The 24260-nt window shown below is 46.5% G+C and overlaps 1 protein-coding gene across 6 annotated transcripts in view; it reads left to right on the forward strand.

The window, feature by feature from the left end:
* The first annotated feature begins 15261 nt into the window (after positions 1 to 15261).
* FGFR3 (fibroblast growth factor receptor 3) overlaps positions 15262 to 24260 on the forward strand; it is a 55242-nt gene continuing 46243 nt past the window's right edge. For all 6 annotated transcript variants that reach the window (XM_072927931.1, XM_072927932.1, XM_072927927.1 and 3 more), the window contains exons 1-2: positions 15262 to 15406; positions 15593 to 15824. In XM_072927931.1, the coding sequence (XP_072784032.1) occupies positions 15644 to 15824 (181 nt within the window). In that variant the 5' untranslated portion in view covers positions 15262 to 15406; positions 15593 to 15643. The remainder of the gene's footprint in view (positions 15407 to 15592; positions 15825 to 24260) is intronic.

Consider the following 24260-nt stretch of genomic DNA (forward strand, 5'->3'; position numbering starts at 1 on the left):
CACTGACAGCTGAGTGAGCAACTCTGTGGAGCTGAGTTGCTGGCTGGGGTCAAACCATGATATCCATTCACTAGATAGTGGTGCTGGAGACATGAAGTATCCATCTGGACAGCAGGCAAGAGTAACCTGACAAAGTATTAATTTATCTCAAATACACCCTATCACTGTCCCTAATCTGCTCATACCCAGTCTTCTTCAGTGCATCTACTAACAACAGTGAGGTCTTCTCCTGCAGCTCCTTTTGCAGCTCCCTGTGCCCTCTCCACACCGTGGATCACCTTTTTGCAGATTCTTTCCAAGATGTCTGGCAGTGCAAGCCCCTTTCTCATCTACACAGTGTGATGGAAGAAATCATATATGAGATAAAAATACAGCCTGTGCAGCAGCCTGGCTTAAGCATGCTGTCACCAGGTCCTGTCTATTTATTCTTTGTCAGCTCTTTCTGCTTGCTCCATCTTTCCTCACGTATTTCAAATCTGGGTCTAATTCAAGTATTACATCCATTTATTTTCTTAATGTTCTTATTCCCCTGAACCATGTTTTTATGCTGGGTAGCCGTCTCTGGAAGCACAGTGCTGAAATAAGGCACTTATTGGCTGCAGCTCCAGGGATTTTAACCGGATATCTGCCTTTGTTTAAATTAAGTAAACCAGGATGTTTCCTAAACACCATAAGGACAGAAGTTTAGACTTCTACTGAATCAGCTTTTTGACCTAAAGCCAGAAATGTTTCGGTCAAGGACAGCCCCCAAAGGAGTCCAAGGAGCTTGAAAATCCCCTTCCATCATGTCCAAGGGACTCTGTGACTCTGTGGGGACACCGGTCTCAATTCTTTGGAGGGGATGCCCACCCCTATAAAGTGTCTACACATAGCCACTCAAAACTACATGACATACATCCCACTCTTCAAATGCATTTTTGGATACAAGGCTGTAGCTTGTACACTTAAACACACTGAGTCATGCTCCCCAGTGAAAACAAACCTGCAGTCAGTGATGGGGTACAGCTTTAGACACTTCTACAGAGACATGAGCTGATACCTTCAGTTTTTGTCAGGTGGGGAGTTTCCAAAGTGCTCAAAGGTGGACATTATGGTGAACTCAAAGTAAAACAGAGAATTCAGTACTGTTTCTTACACTGATTAACTTTCTGGAAGCCTAGAAGTGAAGTATACAATTTCCATAAGCAACAAATGGCAGATGGACATATATTCCAAGCAGATCCACAACATGTGAAGACAGGAGAGTCCCAAAAGCCAAGCCTTTAAGGCATCTGTGCATCTTCAGACTTACATTTTTATTTCCTTCTGAAGAACCATGGGAGCACAGAGGGATCTAAATGAATAGGAAAGTGTACCCAAAGAAAACTGACTGCTGCAAATATTGACTGCTGGGTGAAGAGGGAGGGTGAGTAATTCCTATCAGAAATTGGTTCAATTATTGGAAATGCTGACAAAAGCAAAATGCACAATAGACTGTGGTTGTTCCCAGCCAAAGGCTCAAACAGTTTTGCTGTCCTTCAGCCACAGGGCATGGACAAAACAGCCCAGAAACTGCTGATGAAATTAATCATTAATTCTTTAATTAAACAACTGAGAAAAAGCTTTGTAATCAAATATCTACCATCCCTTTGTCAAGAACAGCTAACACTTTTTCAACACAGGGTTTGGAGAACAATCTCTCAAGGTCAGTTTTAGATTGAACTGATTCCCATTTGAGGCTCTGAGGTGCTTGGCTGGGTTGTTTCCTGTGAGCTCCACCCATAAACCCTTACTGGGCTTTACTCTTCCAGCCTCTTTCCCTAAAGTCAGCTGCTCTATTTAAGGAAAGAGACACTTCTCTCTAGGAATGATGTTAGTAAAATGTGATCAGCAGTCCTGACTGTGGCATGTCTACAGAGGTCACTGGCTTTGAAGGACTCGTTAAATACGTTTTATTTGTCTCAGGTAATGCCATCATGGTGATTCACCCTGTTTTTGTATGCCAGCAAAACGAAGGAGCATTGCTAATGTTTTATATCAAAGTGCAGAGTGCATCATTAAATGCCTTCACACAGGCAACTGACGTCACACAAGGTTTTTTTTCTTCACTTCTCCTCCTTGGCATTGCCCAAGACTTCATCAGGAGAAAAAGCACACATAGATGTAACACAGGCCTCATGTGGCTCAGCAGCAGTGCCCTACATCACTCAGATTTTACTAGCAGTACTGTTTTTAGATGAGAGCTGTATTCAAATATAAACAGAGCTGAAAATGTTGTCCAGATCAGTGAAAAAGGAAGTTAAATAATTAGCTATTTAAAAAAAGCAAACTTAATGAGAAGCCAGGTAATGCCTAACTGAATATGATACTAGAAAGCAAAGGAATCTAAGTGAGGCAATTTACATATCTTGGCAGCAATGTGCAGCTCAGTAGGAATGTCTGGAAGGAAATCACATCCACAGTCAGCACAGCAGTGTTAACCAAGATTTGAGCCTCAAAAATCTACAACTTAAATTGCCATCACCCAGTCTCCAGTTCATATGTTATTCCCATGTTAACAAATGGGTAGAAAAACAGAAAAAATCCTCTGAAGGTCCAGAGAGCCAGCCAAAGGACTTTGGATGCAAACTCCTTGGGAAGAATGATATATGACTGAAGGAGTTTATTTAAGACAGTGCAGAAGTTGATCAAAGGCTGTGCTGTAGAAGAGATAACCTGTAGACATACCTTGAAGCAGCTTTAAACATATAATTAGCAGCAGTCTGAGCCAAAAGCATAGCGGACTAACTACCCACACACTCCCCCTTGTTTGGATGGGCTGGTTGTGTCACTACTTTGGATCTGGCTCCTGCTAAAATTATACGGTTTGGATTAATCTGCTCAATGCTTCAGCCACAACAGTGATGGCAGAAAGGAGTACTGGCATTACCCAGTACTGGAGAGGCACACAGCAGATGGATGCCAAAAATGAAAACAGAACATCTGCAGAGGTTGTCTTGCCACCAAGCACCTGGAAGGAAGCAGAGATGGGGATGGCTGCAACACGCTCCTCGAAGGAAGAGACATTCAAAGAGCAGCTCAAGCCAGACAGGACTGACTTAGAAATTGTCTCAAGTACCCAATGGTGAGGGAAGCATCCAAATTCAGTTTCTTCAGTCTTATAAGTGGGTAGCAGAAGCTGAAGACAAAAGGAAATAATTAATTTTAGAGTTTGTTTCCACTACTGTCCTTCAGTGTCCTCAGAGCTAAAACTAAGTGATTGAAGTGCAGCTGGGTAAACACAAACCAACCCAAAACCCAGTCTGCTTCTTGAAAACATCACTAGGAGCTGCTTGTTTGCAACTAGCTTGAGAGTTTAAAACCTGCTGGACCCCCAAGGACATGTCTGCATGGATGTAACCCTGCTCCCAGCAGCTAGAGCAACCTGCCTGGTCCTGCTCACCACATCCCTTGGGGAGAACCCAGCAGCCCAGGCACAGAGCTGGGAGCAAAGGTCCTCCCCAGCTCCGCTCTGCAGGATGGCCCTTGAGCAAAAGCGCTTTCAAGGGTAAATGCTGTGCCCCGTATCTTTTCTTTCACCTCTTTAATCTTATCAGTCTGCCTAAACCTGGTCTAACAGGCCATCCAAGGGACAGCGATTGCCTCAGGGGTGGACATGCAGGGGAGAGAGCCTGCCAAGTGTGCAGATGGTTGTTATCTGCAGCAGCATTGCTGTGCAACAGGCTGAGCCGGACTCTCCTCTCCTGAGGAAGAGTAGAGCCTGTCCCAAGAGCGCAGCGTTCCCATCCTTCAGCCTTTTGAATTCAGTCTCAGCAGAGGCTGCCTTTGATCAGATCATCACCAAACCCTCCCCAGATTAAATTCCCCCAAGCTGTGGTAAATCAGCACGGCTCCCCGAGGGTGGATGGAGGGATGTGGTAACCCCTGTGCCTGAGGATCCCTCTTTCATCCAGATCAGCATTAGTGATAAATGCAGCCAGTTTCAAACGCCTTTGTCTGCCTGCTGGAAGAATGCAGATTGTGAAATGGGAATTTGCAATGCTAACAAAATCCTGAGGAAGGGCCTCAGAGAAAAATAACTGCAAACAAACATGACCAAACCCTCTCCTGCTTAGAAGATTCACAGCATCCCAAGGAGGTCAGAGCAGGGAGTCAGAAAACAACTCCACTTTCTGAGGCAGGTCTGTGGGCAAAGGACACCTGATATTTCAGAGGGACTTGCTGGCTGCTTTGCAAGACCCTGAAGATTCACACAGCCATGATGGAGTTGTGCACCATAGAGGTTTCCGCCTGTCCTGTTTTCTCCTCACATTTGCATTTGCTCTGGACACAATCCCCGCATTTCTGCTAAACTCTGGAATTCCCTTGGCACGCTGCACTGCCAAGGTGTAGCATTGCACTGGTCAGTGGAGATGATCCCTGTGAAGAAAATGTAAGCAGAGACCCTCGCTCCATCCACCCACCCACTCAGCTTCTCCCCGTTTTCTTCCACCTTCTCTCATTTCTGAGAAACTCACCCTCAGCTCAGTTCTTCCATCTGCAAAGTCTTTCATCTGGAATTAAAAATAGAGTTGCTGTAGGCAATTTCTAGACTCACTGTGAATATGGAGAGGTGAGATGTGAAAACTGACTTTGCACCAATTCTGACCCAAATTCCCTGAAGCTCACCTCTTGCATTTTCTGCACCAGTGAAAAGGCCAAACTCAGAGCTTCAAGGAAAAGAAGGGTTACCTTTCATTGCCTTTGCACAGGACTGCAGTCCTCGGGCCTTCCCTTTAAGTTTTAACATCCTTGGGAAGTAAAATTACAATACAGACCAAGGAGGGAAACAGAGGAAAGAGGAAGTAGCAAAGCAAGTACCACCAGGTGTATTGGAGCAAAAGTAAAACATTTAAGCAAAGCATGATCTCTCCTGTGTCCTCTGGATCTGCAGAACTCAGCATGAATTCCCCAGAGCTCGTTCCTCAGATCCTCTCTCAGAACAGTCCTCAAGAGACCCCCGAGCTCCTCACTGCCATGGGACAGGCAATGCCCTCGACCATTTTTTCCCCACAAATAACTTTTAACTTGAGTTTGCCAGTGATGATCTGTGGTGTCAGGGCACAGCCTGGTCCCAAAACACAGAAGTTTGGTATAAATAAAGATTAGTCTACAGGTGTGAAAATGGCACAATATTTTTATTCCCTTCCACGTGGGTCATTGCAAACACACCAGTGAGGCTGAAGCATTTCAAATTAAGGCAGACAAAAACACTGAGTGGAACAGAATAAAAGAAGCCAGTATAAGGACAAGTGGTTATTGCATATAATAACCAAAGGAAAAATAACATTTTTCAGTCTCCCCCCTTCAGTACTTTTGACAAGGAAGAAGCTAAAATCCAAATCTTTCTCCTTTTTTTTCCCCAAATAAGCATCACAGTCTCTTGGTAAAATGAATTTCTCCCTGAAAATTTAGCTGACACCAGTTAAATTTGCAGATCTCTAGTTTTCCAGCATCATCCACCTAAAAACACCCCCAACACTAGTGACATTGAAAGTGCTGCGAGAGAATGTTTGATTTGGAGAATTTTCCTTGTTCCCTCTCAGGCCTGAGCATATTGTTGGCATTTCAGCATCCTTTTCTAAGGGCTAAACAACCACAGCTTCCTCAGCTGCTCCTAATAAAATCTGTGCTCCAGACCCTTCCCCAGCTCCATTGTCCTCTGGACACATTCAGCCCCTCAATGTTGTGCTCAGTTCACCCCTCTCGTTGTGAGTGGCCCAGAACTGGGACACAGGACTCAAGGTGTGGCCTCACCAGTGCCCAGCACAGGGGTCAATCCCTGCCCTGGTCCTGCTGGACACTCTTGTTGACACAAGCCAGGATGCCATTGGCCTTCCTGGCCACCTGGGAGCAAGCATCCTCAGGAGAAACACTTTTTCCCTAAGGTAGAGCCTGTGTTTCCACTTGCAGGTGGGTTTTCCTTTGGCTTTCAGCTGGGAGGTTAATTCTGATAAGCCACAATACCTTGTTTTAAATTGATTTTATTACCAGTTTGACGCATTACACTAATATTTATTTTTCAAATCATTCCATGAAATACCTTACTGATACAATTGAAATGGATATTAACTTAATGGCTATTAACGTCATGTTTGGTCTTCTCAGGACCGATATTCACCTGGTAGCTTAAATCTGTCCAAGCCTGCTCATGAAAGAAATGTTTTTGAAAGCTGAAAGAAGGTAGAAGCAAATGCAGTATACTTCACACATAGTAAGAGACCAAGAGAATTCAAAGTTAGCATATAAGTCCATTTTCTGCCATCAAACTCCCGAATGCTCTTTTAATTTCTCTGGACACAATATTCCTCCTACAAAACGATCCATAACCAGCTGTTTATCAGACTTCAGACCTTCCAGTAATGCTTACAATTTCCTGAAAAGTCAAGATTTATTTTTCAAGTGGCTGAGTCAGGCCTCAAGTAATTTATTGGCTGAAATAAAAACATGAAGTGAGGCATTTTGAAAGCTAATGTATAACTCTGGATGATATGCATTGTGCCATAATGTGTTTGAGAGACCAGCAGTGATAGCAGACCATGATAGTAATATTTTGTTGTGTTTATGTTTCATTACTGTGTTATGTCTTACACTCCTGCATAGTCAAAATCAGGGCTTTAATTTTGAATCACGTCACAGCATACTGCTGTGCAAAAAATATATGAAATAAAAGCAGCATACTTCAGTTCATCTAGCATGTCTCTCCATCAACCTTATCTTTATTATCTTTAAGGAAAACTATAACTGGATAATCTTTACTTAATGTAAACTTCTGAAAGCTGGAAGCCACTTCAAGATTCCTACTGTGGCTACCTGTGAGAACATGCTTCAACATTTTGATGAGTTCAGGGTGGATAAAATCAAGCGTCTCCAGTATTTACAAAACTATTTTGGCAAAGAAGTGACTGAAAATTTTTCACACAGCCTTCAAGAAAAAATGATAACTTTACTCTAGTGTCCTTGTCTTTCTTATTACTCCATAAGCCAGTCATATGGCTGGGAGCAAATAGTGGTTTTAATCTTCTTTGCAGACAGAGTTCTCTCTGGCTCCTGGGTTAACTTTAGCACTGTCAGCTGCAGAGAGGAATATATTTTCAAAGTTCAGATAATTTGATTTTGGTATCCTTTTTACATGTGCAGATATCCCTTGTTATGAGCTGCACAGCTGTCTGCAGAGAAATCAGCCTGACAGTGATTATCCCCCTTCCACTCTGTAGTAAGATACAAACTATTACAAATATTTTTATATTTCTATGGTTTGAGGCATCAACAGCCACAGAGAAAATATGCCCTTTTAAACCGAGTTCCTACTTGTGTTCTCAATTGAAAGAGGAGCAAATATATTCCTGGCAATATACAACGCTTTTGTCTTACCATGGCAAATGATTAATGCTATGCCTAAAATTTGGGGAAGGACACAAATTTGCTGTCACAATCAAATGGCTTGTATGAGCCAGAGTGGATACTGCAGCCACCTCCTTGTCATTGCTTCCAAAGTGCCCAGCTTTGTGCTTTTTTTTCCTCACAGAAAATGAGGATTTTTCTCCACTGCTAGGCTACAGAGATTCCTAGGATCTGCACTGTTTGTTGCATTTCTCCCACAAGCCCACCATAAGCAATTAAGAAATAATTTCTGGGTAAACTACATTAAGCCTTTTGGCAATTATTGCTGTTGTTCTGATTCATTTAAAGTCCTTTCTCCCCTCATTGCAACAAGTTCAGAAATTGGTGATTAAGAGGAGTAACTTGGTTTTGTCCATTAATAATAGTTCCCAGTTACAGCTGTTGTTACACTCCACATAGGGACATCACAAAATAATTGAAAATATCTAAATAATGTTCGCCTTCGTCCTTGGAGAAAATGCCTGTCCTACCTACCTAGAAAGCCCACAGGTTCCAGACACTATAGAGACTGAAGCAGACAGTTCACATAAATATATGGCAATATATGTTGCCCATCCTATTTAGTTACAGAAGAATAAGTATATAGCAGCTTTCAATCAGTTTCAGTTTGTAGGTCTTTGGGGTGCACTGACTTCTGAATGGTCTACAAAAATTCACAAGAAAAATAAGCATATTGTCAGTAGGCTTCAATTTAACTATATGAGGGACTGAAGCTCTGCTGGTAAAAAATGTGAATGAACAAGATTGAAAACCACTGACTGAAAACCACTAGCTACTCTGGCTGTTTGGGTTGTTTTTTTTTTAAGGAGGACTGGAGTTATGCTGTAAAAATGCTTTCAGAAGGACCTATTTACCTTTCCCTAGTACTGGAAACATTTGAGTGAGGTTTGCAATGAAATTGTGATCTTTGGATTTAATGATGATGCACAAATGGGAAATGGTGCTGTGTGAAATGAAGGCCACATATCCTGACCTCCAGCAAGGCTCTGGTTTGGAGAAGTGAAGCCTTAAGGAACCATGGGACTCCTGCTTTGGACCCACCTGTGGCATTTCCAGCCACTGTCCATGGAGTCCGTGGAGTCCTGTCTCTACACCACAGGGAAGCCTTCAAACCCCTCCATCATCAGAAAGCAACACTGGAGGCTGATAAAAAAGGGTGAAAAACAACCCTCCTTCATCAGCTGAGCATCCCAGATCCCTCCACTATCAGCAGAGAGAGACAAGCACCATTAGAAGAAATGTAAGTTCAAAAAGTCAGGTTTTGGAGGCACATTGTTCTTATCAGCCATAGCTGAGATCCCTCACGTTCCTAATCAGGGGGATTTCACTTGAAATCATGTGAGGTTTTTCAGCCTACATGGGCAACACAGTGTGACAGAGAGAGGAGATGCTCAGAGAGGGTGGGGAATTTCTAGGGTCACACAGTTAATGGCAAATCTGGGGGTAAGCCTTGGGTCTCCTCCATAAATAAAAACCTTTGACCTGTCGGTGAATCTTTTACAAGGTGCTCAAGATCAGCAGTACCTGGCACCCGGGGTTTCCAAATACTTATTAATCATTCATCTGATCCATTCACCTAAAGCAAAATTAGCTGTGAAAAGCATGGCAAATCCATGCAGGCCTGGCAGGCCTGGTACACTTGTCCCCCAGCAATTTTCTGGTCACGTTTTCAAAGAGTCAGGGCTTCCTTTCAGAACAGATAGAACCAATGTGTTAAAAGTATATGCAAAATGATTGGGGCAAAGTGCAATAGAGGATGGAGCCATCACCATGCTCTGACAAAAAAAGTATCATGAGCAATTTTTTCATATAATAGGATAATAAGGAAGAGAATTTCTATCACAAGAAAAGCTCCCAGCATTGAGTTCACTTCTCTTCTAAGAAGAGGATATTTGTCCAATATAGAAAGGAAGTGCTCTCATTTATTAAAAACATTAATTTGCCCATCTCTCCCAGTACCACCGGGACCACCACCTGCCCCTGCCCATGGCAGCACCCCAGCTCCTCTGGAAATGCTGTTTGAACATTGCAAACTGCACAACTCAAGCCATCAATTCCCTCCCTAGGAAAGAGGCTGCTAGAGCATCGCAGTGTTCCTGGAATGTTTGGAAATACTTGTCAAAACATGACTCTGGTTTCATTGTTAGTTCTATTAACATTCAAACATTTCCCTTGTTGATTAAAGGCATTGGCTCCGTGAAATGCCTTGAAGTCAATGCTTACCTGCCTCCTATCCAATTTCTTATGCAACTGCTGCTTTCCACACCACAAATGCTTTTCCCTTAATGGTAAATGCAATTATTTATGCCACAATTGCTATGCAGAGGCCTTTTGAGGCTGAGGGAGGCCAAATCTCCCTGACCACAGGTTGTATTCTTCATTGTGTTTGATCTGGACATCCAGCACACTGCATGAGGGGAATCACATTCCTGCAAAAGCACAAGAGCCCTGAGGTAGTTAACACTTTATTGTGACAGAGTTGGACATGGTCCCACAAGCCAAGCTGCAGACCAGGAGTTGATATTTGGGAAGGCATTTTGCCTTCCTGGGCTTTGGAGTGACAGAGTGTACCACAGGGATAATAACACTTAACTATCCCCTAGAGGATTATCTGTTTGTGAAGATCCTCAGTTGCTTTTCCTCTGCTGAGCTGCTGGACATGCATACTGAATCTGGAATATATGTCTGCTGCTTCTTATTTCAAAGGCCAGTAAAAGCTGTGGAGTCACCCAATCCTGTAATACATCCTGCATATTTAATGTGCTGATTCATGTCTGATCCACCCACCCTACCTCTGCAGCAGAATACACTCAGAGCAGAGCTTGCACCATGCCCTTTGGAAAAATAAAACTACCATGGGAATTGCAAGAACACAGCCATACAAATCAGCCTCTAGATGTGGCTGGGTTGGTGTCAGACACAACACTGTGTCAGCACTGGCTTGAGGGAGCATACAGTCTGTATTAAAGCAGAATTGAGCATGACTGAATTGTCCCCATATTTGAGCTTCCTCCCAATCTTCCACTGAGAAAGAGCTTGCCTAAAAGTCATAGCAATAATAACTAATATTGACCATAATTCTGTTGTCCTTTATAGATGGAACACCTGAACTTGTATTTATTTTAGGATGTGGCTGCTTGTTCTGAAAGTTCCCATGCCACTCACTACTCATCCCTCTCCCTACCTTGGAGTGGAGCAGAAGAGGTGAAAACCCCTGGAGAAAGGAGAGCCACTAGGCAATACAATGGGGCCAGGACCTGGGGAAGAGTGCAATGTGTGTGAGCTCTAAGGGGCTGCAGAAAAGGGAAGTTTCTGTAACCCCTGCTGCAGGTGAGCAGTCAGGGTGGATGGGCAGCTGGTGCCCTTTGGTGGTCTCTGGCCACATCCAGGAGAGAAGACTTCAAGGGCAGCTGTTGGACTCCAGAAGCTCATCTTGGCAGTGTGTGATTTCTCCTTACAGGCATCAGGGATTGAACAGGCTGCTCAGGGACTGAACAGGATAAGGCTTCGTTTCAAATGCCCCTCAAAGTGAGGTGCCCTGCTACACCCACAAGGGCAATCCTGCTGCACACACATTTGCCTGAAATACCCGATGTGGCCATGGAATGAAGAGGTCTGGCAGGCAGCAGTGATCTCTGTCTCATCCCCTCCAGGCTCCAGCACGCTGCCTGGGTTTGCTCCAAGGACAGGCAACACCCAGCCCGTGCAGGTGGTCAGTGACACCTCTGAGAGCACTTGTGACCCTGGTGCAGTGCCCTGGCTGCACACACACAGCTGCTGTGCTGAGTCAGCATTATTTCAAAGTCTGATTTTAAATCCCTGCTTCTCAAACCCTCCACAGGCTTGCTCCAGTTTTTAGTTTGTTTTTTTTTAGGTTTGTTTTTCTTTTTTTGGTTTTTTTGTTTTTTTGGGTTTTTTTCCTCTCTCCACTTTCTCCAATTGCCTTCTTTGCTTTCCAGGCTGACAAATTATTTTACCTCTGCCAGCACCTCCCATACGAAGCTCTTGCAGAAGAGATCCAGCATGCTTCTCCAGTTCACTTATTCCTTCTTATTTCACCTCAGATAAAACAACTCACTCCTTGCCCTTATTCCTTGTCTGTTCCATGCTGTTCAGTGGGAAACAAATCCAGCAGGATAAGATTTTGTAGCAACCAGCTCACAGAGGGTGCAGGCACAGAGAGATCCTTCACAAGGTGTTTGACTGCTCACAGTGTTTACCCTGACAATCATTTGGATCCTTAATCTTAGCAACAATGACTTTTGAGCTTGAAATTCAATAAACCAGCCTGGAAGTGCAGTTCTAAGGGCTGGCTAGCTAATAAAAAGCGGTTTAGCCGTTCCAATGCACCTTATTGATATAAATGGGTAGTGACATGAGCTCTGGAAAATGTACCCCAGTGCTGGCATCCACTGATGCGATTTAACCCTTGAAGGTTAAGGGTGAACAGCTTGGATTCTACTCATGCACACTGATACTGATCTCTGAACCAATATTTCAATTCAGTTTAGTGTGAACTTGTAGCATTCAGCTGGGCTGAAGGAACAGCCTGTTACAGCATTGTGAGGCTACAACACTCAGCCTGGCTCACAAGTCAGCTAACAAGACCAAGTTTTGATAAGAAATATTTGGGAATATTTATTGTGTGTACCTAACCTGATATGATTCAGCAGCTTAAGTGACCGAGACTCTGATCAAACTTGCCAGCATATTAAAATTTGAATTAAAGCTTCACCTACTTCAGTGCTCTGTTCCAACTCAGTATTGATTCAGGAATTGCTTTCTGCTGGCTAAGGAAGCAGCTCCTGTGAGTATCAGATGTATGGGGGCACCAGACCCCAGTGTAATTTTTGCAAGATCCTTGTTGAGGGCAGCACTGGTGCCTGAGCCTTCTGCCTGCCATGCTACATGTGCCAGCTCAGATGTGCAGGGGAGAGCTTTGCACAGTGCACAAGGGGGGCTGCAGGGGAAGGGAAGTGATCACAGGCTTTCTGACAGCAATGTCATCAAGGCTGACATTGGTGTGAATAAAGCCTCTCTCCATGCCTCTCCAGAGCCTCAGTCCCAAGGGCTTTGGGACAAGCATCTGACAGCCTGTCCCCATCTCCTAGACAGAGAGGCAGAAGGGACTGCTTAAAGCACTCACACCTGGAGCCAGTTTTGGTTCCCTTTTTTTTTTGACAGAATCCTTCATGTAACTTAATTTGAGACTATCAACAGGTTGCACTTTCATAGAGAGAGATTAGCAGCCTCCCTCTAAGGTCGGGCTTTGGAGAGGCATGAAGGGAGGGAGGGGGTTTAGCCATGCAAATGCCCCCAGGGCCCGCCAGGCTCTCCAAAAACTGTCCCAGGACAGCCAGTCTCAGTGGCTGAGCCCCCAGTGGGGTCTGGGCAGATGAGGGTGTGTGACAGTGACAGGCTTGAAGCCACTCACTCAAAAAAGGGCTACCACTCACCATCCCTGAGCTGCTGAAAGTGGCTTGATTTTCATCACAGGCAGCTTTAGATATTAAAGGGATAAACAAATATAAAGGTCTGGGAAGGGAATTCTTATAAAGGGTAAAAGGAGAACAAACATGTTGGCAGAGAAAGTATCCCTGCATGGAGGGGAGTGCATATGCTCCTAGCCTGAGCGGGAAGAAAAACTTTGGGGCTAATATATGGCTTATGGCATAACAGTGCTGAAATAAATGCAACTGTGTTGTGCAGGCTTTACTAGCCTATGTACATGGATTTTTTTTTTTTTTTTTAATAGTAAGAGAGTGGCTGAGACACAGTCCAGAGCTGCAGTTTTTGCTGCACAGCACTACATCCTGGGCTCTCTTACAGTGGCCACCACTGTGACAAAGCAGCATCAAAAAAATCTGTACTTAATCGGGTCTGTGCTCCCCAACACCACATGAGTGTTCTGCATGGTTAATAAATAGGAAAACTAAAAATATCCTGCTGTAGGGAAAACTGCAAACCTTGAAGTTCTTCATACAGGACTATCTCAATGCCCATTTGATTTCCTGTTGTAAAGGGCTTCCAAATGTTATAAGCTCTTGGGTTTTTTCCAAATGAAAACCAGTTCAAAATCATTAAAGGGCTGAGCTAACTTGATACATGGTGCAGACCTTCACATCTCCCAGTAACCTTAAAACTCTCTGGGTTCAGATTTGCTGTTTCCATCCTGTTACTCCAGGAGCAGCATGAGAGTTTTTACCCTGGCCTGACAGAAAGCAACAATCACTGTGGCACTTTAAAAACTCAGCTACAGTGTGAAAAACCTCACTGAATTCTCACAGACTTTTTTTTTTTTTTTTTTTTTTTTTTTTTTTTTTTTGCAAACTTAGGAAAGCTCCTGGTCCTCCTTTGCTGCTCTCCTCTTGGAAAATTGAGGTAGTAATAGTAACAATACTAACAGCAATAGGAACAATAACGCTACAACAACAATCCTACCCTGATGGCTTTACTTGAGAGCAGAATTTGGCTCTGCTTTTGCAGTTTTGCCTTCAAAGTAATGACGCCAACAACTCCTTGTGCAGTGTTATAATTATGCTGCTGTTGTTTTAATTTTTTGTGATTTTCTGGCACCTCCAGCACAGCAGTTATGACAGCAAACATCGTACAGCTTGATGTACTGCCAAAGCTTCTCTGTGACGGTGAAATAAGCACATTTTATTTATACGTCTGCTTCTTCCTCCATTGTTTTCATTTAAAACCGACGGTGTCACTGGCGAGGGTCTCCACTGACATGTAGGATTTCCTCGCCGCAGCCCCTCTCAATGCTTCCCCACACAATGCCACAGTATTGAGATGTCAGAGTCTCTGTGCCTGATAAAGGTGTCAAGAGAGATCCCGGTTGCGGCGACGACAGCACGAACGCCGAGCCCGCCGCGGCGGCCAGGAGCGATCCCCGCTGCTCGCCCTCGCTGCAAGCCCAAGCTCCGCGCCGCCCGCCTTCCCTCTCACCCACAAAAACTCCCCTTGACTCTTACGCAGGTTGGGTTTTTTGGGCCCCTTCTGCAGGGCATTTTCAGCTCTGATAATATCTGCGTCTATTTTCAGCGAACGAGCTGCTGTGTCAAGTGGGATTAAAGCAGAGCTGTGACTTCTCTGTATGAGGCAGCTCAGCTCGCTGTCAGCAGTAACTGATGCATGTCGCTTCAGCAGCTCGGCCGTGTCGGGGGTCACTGAGATGGCCACGAAAACCCGAACTGTAACTGTGATAGTGACTAGATCATTGCAGTCGTAACTGTAAATGTGACTAGATCCATCTAGTCAGACTTTATTAAAACAGCTACTGCAGTTGGCAGAGGAGACACGCAGAGAGCCGTGGAGTCTGTCGTTATTCCCATACACGTACCACAGCGATTATGGGCGTGGGGGAGTGAAGTCAGGGGGCTCGAAGCGGGTGGCTTCACTTCGGGGTACGGAGTGGCAGCCATGGGGGGGAAATGGGTGCATGGGCCATCTGCTGCTCAGGTCCCAGGCTGAGCCGAACTGCTGCACGCACAGAGCTGTCCCCAGCCCACGTATCCCCCTTCCCGCCGCCTCTTCAGAAAACGCGCTGTTCGAGGGCCGGGAGAAGGGGACGCGCGGTGACCGCCGCGGGATCCAGCGTGGGGGCACCGCGCCAACTTCAATCTCACGTCTGTGGGAAGCGGTGCCGCTCCGCCCCGAGGGCTCGGCGGGCGCAGCTCCGCGCGGCTCGGGCCGCCCCCCCGCGCAGCCCCGGGGCCGGGCGCGGAGCGGCGCGGGGCGGGCGCGGCCCCCCGCGGCGGCGGCGGCGGCGGGGCGGGGCGGGGCGGGGCGGGCGGTCCGGCCCGGCGGGCGGGGACATCGCGGCCGCCCCGCTCCGCGCCCGCTGCGCCGGGAGCAGACGCAGGAGCGCCGCGGCGGCGGGCGGGCGGCAGCGGCGGCTCCTGCGGGCGCTCGCTCCCTGCCTCCCTCCCTCCCTCCCTCGATGCGCGGTGCGCGGCCGGCCGCGGGGCTTGCGCAGGTAGGCGCCCCGCCGCCGCTCGGCGCACGGCTTCGCCCGGCCCCCTGCACTTTTTTACTGCTCTCACCACTTTTTTTTCCGCCTTTTTGCTATTATTTTTCCTGTTCCTCCTCCGCGTGGGCGCTAGGGGCGGGGGGTTTTCTCGTCCTCCTCCCCGCGCTGAGCGCCTCTCTCCTCTCCCGGCAGCGCGGCGGCGGAGCGGAGCGGTGAGCGGCGGCAGCATGCGGCGGCCGGGGGATGTCTGAGGCGGGCGGTGCGGCGGCGGCCGCGCTGCCCCGGCGCCGCTCCGGAGGCATGCGGGCGGCCTGGGGCTCCGTCTGGTGCCTGTGCCTGGCGGCGGCCGTCGGCGGGATGCCGGCGGCGCGGCGGGGCGGCGGCAAGGCGGCGGCGGCGGCGAGGAGCGGCGGGCAGCCGGCAGGTAAGGGCTGCGCGGCCGCGCACACACGTGCTCTGCGGGGACGGCTCCAGCCCGGCCGGGTCCGGCGCTACGAGTCCCCGTCCGTGAGCGGGCGGAGCGGGCGGATGGATGGAGACCGCTGCAGGCGGCTGCGGAGCGGGAGTTACGAACGCGGGGCCGGGGCGGTTCCACCTCGCCGTGAAAGCCGCCCAGGAGGGACAAAAGTGCTTTTAAGAGGATCCCTGTCTGCCAGGAGTCCTCTCAGCCAGGCGGTGCATGGGGCACTCCGTGGGTAACAGCTGGGAAGATGCTTGCGTGCGTGTGTAGCAGCGCATCTTCGGCCCACGTCGGAAATGCTCTGACTGCGTGTGTTCGGGTGGGAAAAGTAAGGAAAGGTCGTTTATGTCCTCATCTTGGGAGCAAAAGGGGTGTTGCCACAGCTCCGGGTAGGCACGAGCTGGGCTGCAGCTGAATGAGCAGCCGTGCTGAGAAGGGAAGTGCGTTTCGGGAGAGCCGGCGAGGATCTCCCCTGGAGTGGCAGCGCTGCAGTTGCAAGTGAAAAAAAGTTAACACGTCGGGCAAAAGCTGGGCTTTGCTTTTTTCTTTCCAAGTAATATACGGCGGGTTTGAAGCATCGTGTCTCTCTGATCCGCCTCAGCTGCTACCTGAGTCCCTGTTTATTTTTCAAAGCTCTTTAATGGAAGGGAGCCCCTTCGCAGCCCCCTGTCCTCCGGTTTGCATGTACCCGGCAGAAAGTTTCCATTGTTCAGGAAAGGGTTGGAAGCCTGTTTGCCAAAAAAGTGACAGGGGAATAAATGGACTTCGTGGAGGCTGGGGGGTAGGGGGCATTACTTTCATACCCCTTTTGGTTAAAGCTATAAATCACACAGGGGGTTGGGTTTGTTTTCAAGAAAGTCCTAATAAAACACCAGATTCTTAGTGTAACTCGTTTGGCTCATTTTTCACAGCCAAAAGAATTGATTTATGGGGCAACATGGCAGGGACTTGGTCAGAGCAGATGAGGTCGGTGTGCGGAAGGCGGCGAGCAGCCTGTGCTGGCCACAGGGCTGCGAGTGACAGTAGCGAAGTGTCCCCAGTTCTCTCTGGCTTAGCCTGAGGTCCGTGTTGGTGCTGTCAACTTTCAGGCACAGTCTATCCCGTGGAGGTGAGGAGCAACCTCGGTGGCTGCCTCTGGTCCCTGGGCTTCCACCCTTGCATTCAGCCCTTAGCTGGGGTCGACGATGTGTTAAGTGGTGCTAAACCCCTCCAGTCCTCTAGGATACTTTGGCGAGTTAAAGCTTTGGGATCCTGTTGGAATTGTAGCAAGCGGCATACTCGGCGGTCACACAGAGGGAAACATCCTTCCAGTGATGTCTGTGAAGTGAGTGATGGGTTGGGATTTCCAGGGCCTCCCGTGGAAATCCTCGGGACAGGCTCTCTTACTTCTCGGTCAGCTTTCTCTAAAGGAAAGATGTCACTGTCAACTCCCGCTCTGCTCCCTGGAATGGGATTCAGGGAACCAGGAAGGTTCCCGTCAACCCCAACCCCTAGCAACGTCTTCAAGAGTTGTCCCGTCACTGTGAGCTGTTGAAAACTCGTGTGGATGGGAACTATGAGGGGAGACAGAGCTTTTCAGTGCCAGTGGCTGTACCACCTCTTCCACGTGCGTGGGGAAGCGTGAAGCCAGTGCTGCCTCCCCAGCTCTGCCACGGTCAGGGCACCCGCTGCCTGTCCGACCTGGGGGGGAAAAGGTTGTGCAAAAGAAACTGTAAAGAATATAAACCTTCAGAGCCGAGTAAAAACACATTTTACTTTTTCAGTCTTTTTGAATTGAATGGTAAAAAGCAAATTCTTTCTCCTAGTCAAATGGGCCATGGGGTATTGCCTCATTACTGAGAGTTGTTGTTCGCCGGGCTTTGCATTTACAGTCTAAGGCCTTATTTTCCATAAAGGGGCTTGGAAGGATTTTTCCCCAGTGATCTAATTCTCCACACGGGGCTGTGAAGGCTGTAACAGCTACTGCTTTGTGCCTATACTCAGCTACATAAAACACACATTGAAGGGAGGCATTCTCGAGGTATGTGTATGTTTGCTAATATGAATACTGGCTATTAGCGGAGGTGGAGGGGGTGCAGGTTTTAACATCTCCGCAGGGAGGTGTTCGGCTGTTGGCAGGAAGGAGGCAGATGGCGGGGCTGTTGCTGAATAGAAGCTAAACTAAAAACACCAGGGGCCTCATCTGGGCTGAGTTTCTCTTCTCTCCCGTTCTCGGAGCTGCTGTAGGAAGAACAATGTCAAATTTTCCCCCTCCCTCTTTTTTTTTTTATGAATGAAAGTAAGAGAGGCGAGGCAGGATTGAATGTGTATGTCATTCAGGGGCTATGACAGAGATGATTAGGGAGGTCAGTGAACTCCTTTGCAGCCTTGAGCATGCGGTCACTCTATTCAGCAGCCACAGAATAGACATCAATATAAAAAAGCCCGTCCAATTTGCATTAGTATTCAGATAAAGATATTACTTCGTACGATTTGTGAATGTCAAGTAATGCTGGCTGTTTTCTTAAGAGAGCAGCCCAACTGAAACAGCAGCATTTAACTTTTAAGAAATTCTGATAACCATCCTGTCTCCTGTAACTGGCTTGTGTATGTGTCTGCACACAGTATATGTGGAAAAAGGCAATTTCTGGGCTCTTTAGGATTTGTGTTGCACTTATTAGCTGCTGAGGCTGTCTGAGTGCATTGAAAGAGTTGTATAGAGAGCTGCTAATGTTTGATCAGGTTTGTGCGGGAAGGGGAGGGGAGAGCTCTCCCAGTCTGTCAGGAGCAAGAACCAAAGTTTCCTTGTGCAAGGAGTGGAATTGTCACCCAGAGTTAATACTGCACAGGCAGCTTTACCCCAGAAGAACAGAACAAGGACTATTTGGAAATTTTGTTGAAGTTTAGTGGGAGAGCATGTACCAATTCCTGTGACTTTTTTTGTGTGGAAAGAAGTGGTGATGTGCTGGCTGCAGTGTTTTTCATGCAGCTGATGGCAACTGGGCTCTTGCAGCCTTCCAGCATGAGCTCAGTCAGGGGTCCAAGGTGTAGGGTATGATCTGTGTCACTTTGCTTTGTGTGTCTGACTGTTTCAAAGTTCATCCTGAAATTATAGGGGTATTGAAGTGAGTGCCAAATGGCACTGGCTGTTCCTGGTGCTGGCCTTGGGATTTATGTGTTCAAACCCTCTGCAAAGAGTCTCTCATATATTGATGGTGCTGCTTACTTTGTGCCCTGCACCAGAAACGTTTTAGATTTAGTGGGCAGCTGTGAGTGATCGTTTTGAGATTAAAACTTGATCCATTTGTTCCCATGAACAGCAGCAGCTAAAGAGCTAGTTAAGTATTTAATACTGAGACTAGCCTATTTTGCTATATGCAATAAAATGAGAGAACACAAATAAAAGATGATGAAACATCACTTCTTAAAAAAAAAAATCAATTTCTTACCTTGCAAATAGTGAACTAGAAACTAAACTGTTGCAGTGCAGAGATGGACTCAATATATTCAGTAGTAGCTGTATAACATGATGCTTTCTACATATACTGACAAGGGTCACTCCAATTAAATCTGAGGATTTTTTCTTTTAATAAAGATTTTATTAGCAACTGCTGAGTAGGAAACATGATGAAAGTAGATCTGAAAATTGTGTAGCAAAGTGTTGATCTGCTAATTAAATTATGCAGTTAAAGTAAGCTGCTATGACTGGCGTGTTAACTTTTACAACTCCCTCCAAAAAAATCCTTAGTGCTATTTGGGAAGGTGAACCTGTCCTGAAGCCTGACTGAACATGGGTGTTGAAATTAGGTGAACACCAAAGAACTCTTCATTATGGATTCCCACTGTATCCAGACAATTTCCATACAGTGGAACCAAGTCTGCAGGTTGGACAAAGCTGAAATTTTTCATAAAGCTGGAGGAGCACTGCCCCCCCCTGCCCCCCCCCCCCCCCCCCACTTCTTATGAGGCTGAGAAACAAAAATTTCCCTTTTAAAATATCAGTGAACTTTGATATCCATCTAAATGCTTTGAAAACTGTCCTTTCTGAATACTTGCTGTGTACATCTGGTATTTACTTAAAGGAATCTTAAAGGGTATCACTTAGGGATCCTAAAGGGTAGGGAATCAGCCGGGTTTCTGAGCAATTAATACAAATTTCAGTTTATAAAAGCATTGGATCAAGGTGTTTCTGACAGTGCTCTCTCGTTGGCATGCAGAGCTGTGACTGAAGGCATTTGCTGCACCTTAATTTTAGCTAAGGTTAGGGCATGGCCTGCTGGTGGCTTTTTCTGGCTGGTCATTGAAGTGTGCAGGAGCCTGAGCATGAGCCATTAGGTTTCCCAGAGAAGTGGCTGTGTTGTCATCATGGCTTAGCTTTTGGCAATTTTTACTATATATAAGGTAGACCCATCAGGCTTAAAACAAATTCAGATATTTATACTGAAAACAGAGTTGAAATTTCCTCCCCAGTTTTTCCCAGCTCAGCAGAACCTGATACACAGATAAACAATGAATCTGGCTATTTTTCTTATGTTTCCCTGTTTGAATAGATTTCTATCTTGTCCCTCATGGGCTACATACTCATAACTTTTCATGTGTCCTGGGAGTTTGTCTGACTCTGCATATCTGTGTCTTCCTTTTTTTCTGATCCTTAAAAAACACTCCAGCCTTGAAATTGCCTGCTGACTCCAACCATTAAAAAGAGTGATTTGATGTAGATGTTTCAGTGTTTGCCATTTCATCTCTTCTAACAGCGATTAGTGATAAACTTGATTGTACATGTACCAGACTGTGTGCCAGAGAGGATGGTGCCTGGTAAAAGTTTGCCTTACACTGGGGATTTTTTCAGCAAATGGGACTCTGGTTCGGCACAGCCACTCATGGTGTGTGGCAGCAGGCAGCCCAGACTGTAGGAGGAGTAAATCTGAAAGCACCTCTCTGAAAACGCTGGGCTAAAACCATGTCTGAAGATGCATGCAAAGCTGAAAGCACCTTAAAATACCTTGTTACACCCTGATTTTTTTTTCCTTGGCCTCCTACATAGCTTATCACTTTAGCGGTTTCCCCTCTTTTGGCTGTTTATCTGGTGGTCTTGTTAAAAAAACTCCCTTTTCTCTGAAGTAAAGCTGACTCCCCCAGTGTCTCCTTTCTCATATGCTCAGAGCTCAGGTTCCCAAGTGCCATAGGTGTGATTTAAAGCTCTATATGTGTGAAGAAGGGCTTTTATTCCTGCAGTGAATGCTGTATTCTTGGTGTGCTTACCCCTAAAATATCTGCTTCTTGGCTGGAATGACCAGGAAGTTTCTGCAGTATCAAAAGCAAACAAGAACTGTGAGATATGGGCTGAGTAAAACCTTTAGCAAACTTAGTAGTTAAAATGTGAAAGGTAATCAGATGTAAACCTGCCCCATTATTCTGATAGGCTATCAGGGCTTCTGCGTTCAGGTGGATAGGAACTACCCAGGAGGTAGATAAACCAATTTTTTTTTTTTTTTTTTTGGTGCATTGACACTCAGGTTACTCAATGTAGCAAAGCTATTTTTGAAGAATAGCAGCGCAGTCAAGTAAGAAAACATTTCTCCAGTAACTGCTTCAGTTTCAGATGTATAAAACTAAAACAGGGGTGGTATTTATTGCAGAGGTGGAGGGTAGGTCTGTTGTGCTGGCTTTGCTTTCTCAAATCCAGAGAGCAAGGCAAGATAACAAGTTGGCTAAATAAAAAGCTTATACTGAAACTTGGAAGTAGATCTCTTTATCAAGCAGAGCTGTATGCAAAACAATTGCCATGTGCTTACATGTTTAGCATCTGTGAGATTTTGGGGCTGTGCCATTTCTGCAGGTTGTGAGGGGTTAAAAGAGTTAATAACTGAAGGAGAAGGGTTCCAAGTTTTCGGGTGAGGAAAGGAGGCAGCCCAGGATCGCTCTGTGGGAGCAGTCCTGCTCCACAGGCTGCTGTGTGTGCCAAAGGCTCTTCCCTGGGAACATCCCAGCCCCGGCACCCCGGCACTGCTGCTTGCACCAGTGCATCCAGGGATGTGCTCTGACCTGCAGAACTACCTGCAGATGTCACACTGACACATGGCAGCACGCTGGCTTGGATTTCCCCCCCTCATTTCCTTTTCACCCCAGGAGCCAAGCCATCAGTTAAGTTCCTTAACTTGAGTGTGAGGCTTTTAGGGAAAGACAGTAACAGGCAATTGTGGTGCTCCGTGGCATGCCAGAAACCTCCAGAAAACTGTTGCTTTTTCACAGCTGATGAAAGTGTTTGTGAGTTTATCTTCATTTAAAACTTTTGCCCTGGAAAGGGAAGTGTTTTATAGTTGTGCCTCGATTTCACTGAACTACCTTGTGCTGTTCACAGGGAATCTCACTAAATTATTTCAGCTGATGTAGTTAAATCAGTAAAGCTTTGGAGACCAATGCTGGATTATAGGGATTGGACTAGTATCCAGAAGTAATGGATTTTAAGCATTTTGGAGTTGACCTGGCTTGAGTTGGGTGTAGAGGAGACGGCAAAATAGCAGGGTATTGCTTAGGGGCCAGACCTTGTGGTGGTGATGTGGTGCCTGGGTGGGTTCTCACTGATGCCAAGAGGGAGGAGTGGTGTGAAGGAACAGGCAAGAAGGAGAGGACTTCACTGTCAGAGGGCTCCAAGGAGGGTGCCGAGGACGAGGGCATCTCTGATGCTCCTCTGACAAGAGGCAGGTGGCACCTGGCTCTGTGAAAATGGGATTCAGGCATGGTCCTTGTAGCAGGACCATGTCCCAGGAGCCATCTGGTCCCCTGTGTTGCTGGTGGTGCCTCAGCAGAGGGGCTTTACTGGGGGTTTCATTGTGGTGTGTGGCAGAGGCAGTCATGTGAAGCCCTGGAGGTGTTTCTGTTCCACAGGGCACCGCAGGGTAACTGGCATCACCCTGAACTGACAGCTCATCATCCCCTCTTGCTCACTCCCCCTGGGGAAGGTAAAATACACCTCTGTGAAGGCTTTTCTTCCGAGTAAAAAGGACCTACAGGAGATGTCTCTGGATCCAAATGATGAGGCAGCCTTTCTCAACCTTCTGCTTTCCCTGTCAGAAAACTGAAAAGATCCCAAGCATTAGATTTTTAATTTTATTTTGATGCTTGACAGAGCCTGTAAAGATTCTTCACAGCAAATCTGGCTCTCAGTTTGGAGGGTCATTGCTTTCTTTAGGGGTTTTGCCATTCTCTGCTTCTTGTAGTCCTGTAAAAATAATAATGAGGTCCTGATCTTGTGCCTATTGAATCCTAGGCAAAAAAAGCCCCCATTGATTATAAGAGAGCAGGCTGAAGCTCTTCACAGATCGTGGTGGGAGCAGTTATTTAGTATAAGCAGGGATTGTTTGTGAAGTTTTCTAATGACCCAAACGTTTTAACAAGCAGAGGAAACTCCGGCAAGTAGAAGGGCTCCCAGTTTGGGGGTGGAGGTCCCTGGAACTGGCTTTCAGTGACCTCCCATTCCTCTCTAACCAGCTGTAACACAGAACTTCACTTCCCAGTTGCTTTCTGTAACTCCAGCTTCGATGGGAGCCTGCAGCAGCATCACAGCCCAAGCTGAAGCATCAGAGAGAGCAGCGACAGCCAGCACCCAGCTCCCCGTGCCTCTGTGTGAGTCCTCTGTGGAGCTGAGCCACTGTCCCCTCCTGCCCCATCCTTGCTGCCATTTCATCACTGTTGCCAGCATCAGCCCCAGTGTCACAAGCTGCAGGCAGCGCAGTGCACCAGGAGAGTGTTAATAAATCCCCTTGGGGTCTGTGGGTGAGCCTGACCCTGGGACCCTGCACCCTACAGGAGCTTTCCTGGCACTTCCTGGGCAGTGAGAGCACGTGAAAAAGTTTTCCCACAGGATTGTTCTTTTTTAACCCCGCTTTCATGGGCAAGACTCAAGTACAAGCAATTCCCTCCCAGCAAAATACTTCAGCAGTGTGGAGACTGTAGGGCGTGAACGAACTGATGACTTCATTTTTGTTTAAAATTTTTTTAACTTCTCTGTACAAATTCCCCCAGGAAAGCATTTTGTTTCTAGCCAGTAGCAGAATCTGTGTAAGATGAGCCAAGATGTGCCTTGGGAGATGGGAGTATCACAGCTAAAAGTGAAGAGGAGAAACCAATTGCAGTGAGAAGGTTAAGGAGTTCTGAGTGTGCCCTGACAATTAGCGTGTTCAAGTGAAAGTAAATCCTCAATGAGCCTTTCTTTAATTCAAAGAATGATTGGAATTAGGCATAGTATCATCTCTCCTGATCAGTATCATGAGTACCTGTACGAATAAAGCATTTCTGAGGAGGGAGAAAACCAGCAGATTTTAATCTTCCTTTGGTAGCCGATATTCCTGCCTTTTGCAAGGGCATATTTCTCCCTGTCTTGGAGTACCCAGGCTTGTTGACAGTAAACAACTGTCACTT

Source organism: Taeniopygia guttata, chromosome 4 (assembly GCF_048771995.1).
Source record: "Taeniopygia guttata chromosome 4, bTaeGut7.mat, whole genome shotgun sequence".
Classification (NCBI taxonomy): domain Eukaryota; kingdom Metazoa; phylum Chordata; class Aves; order Passeriformes; family Estrildidae; genus Taeniopygia; species Taeniopygia guttata.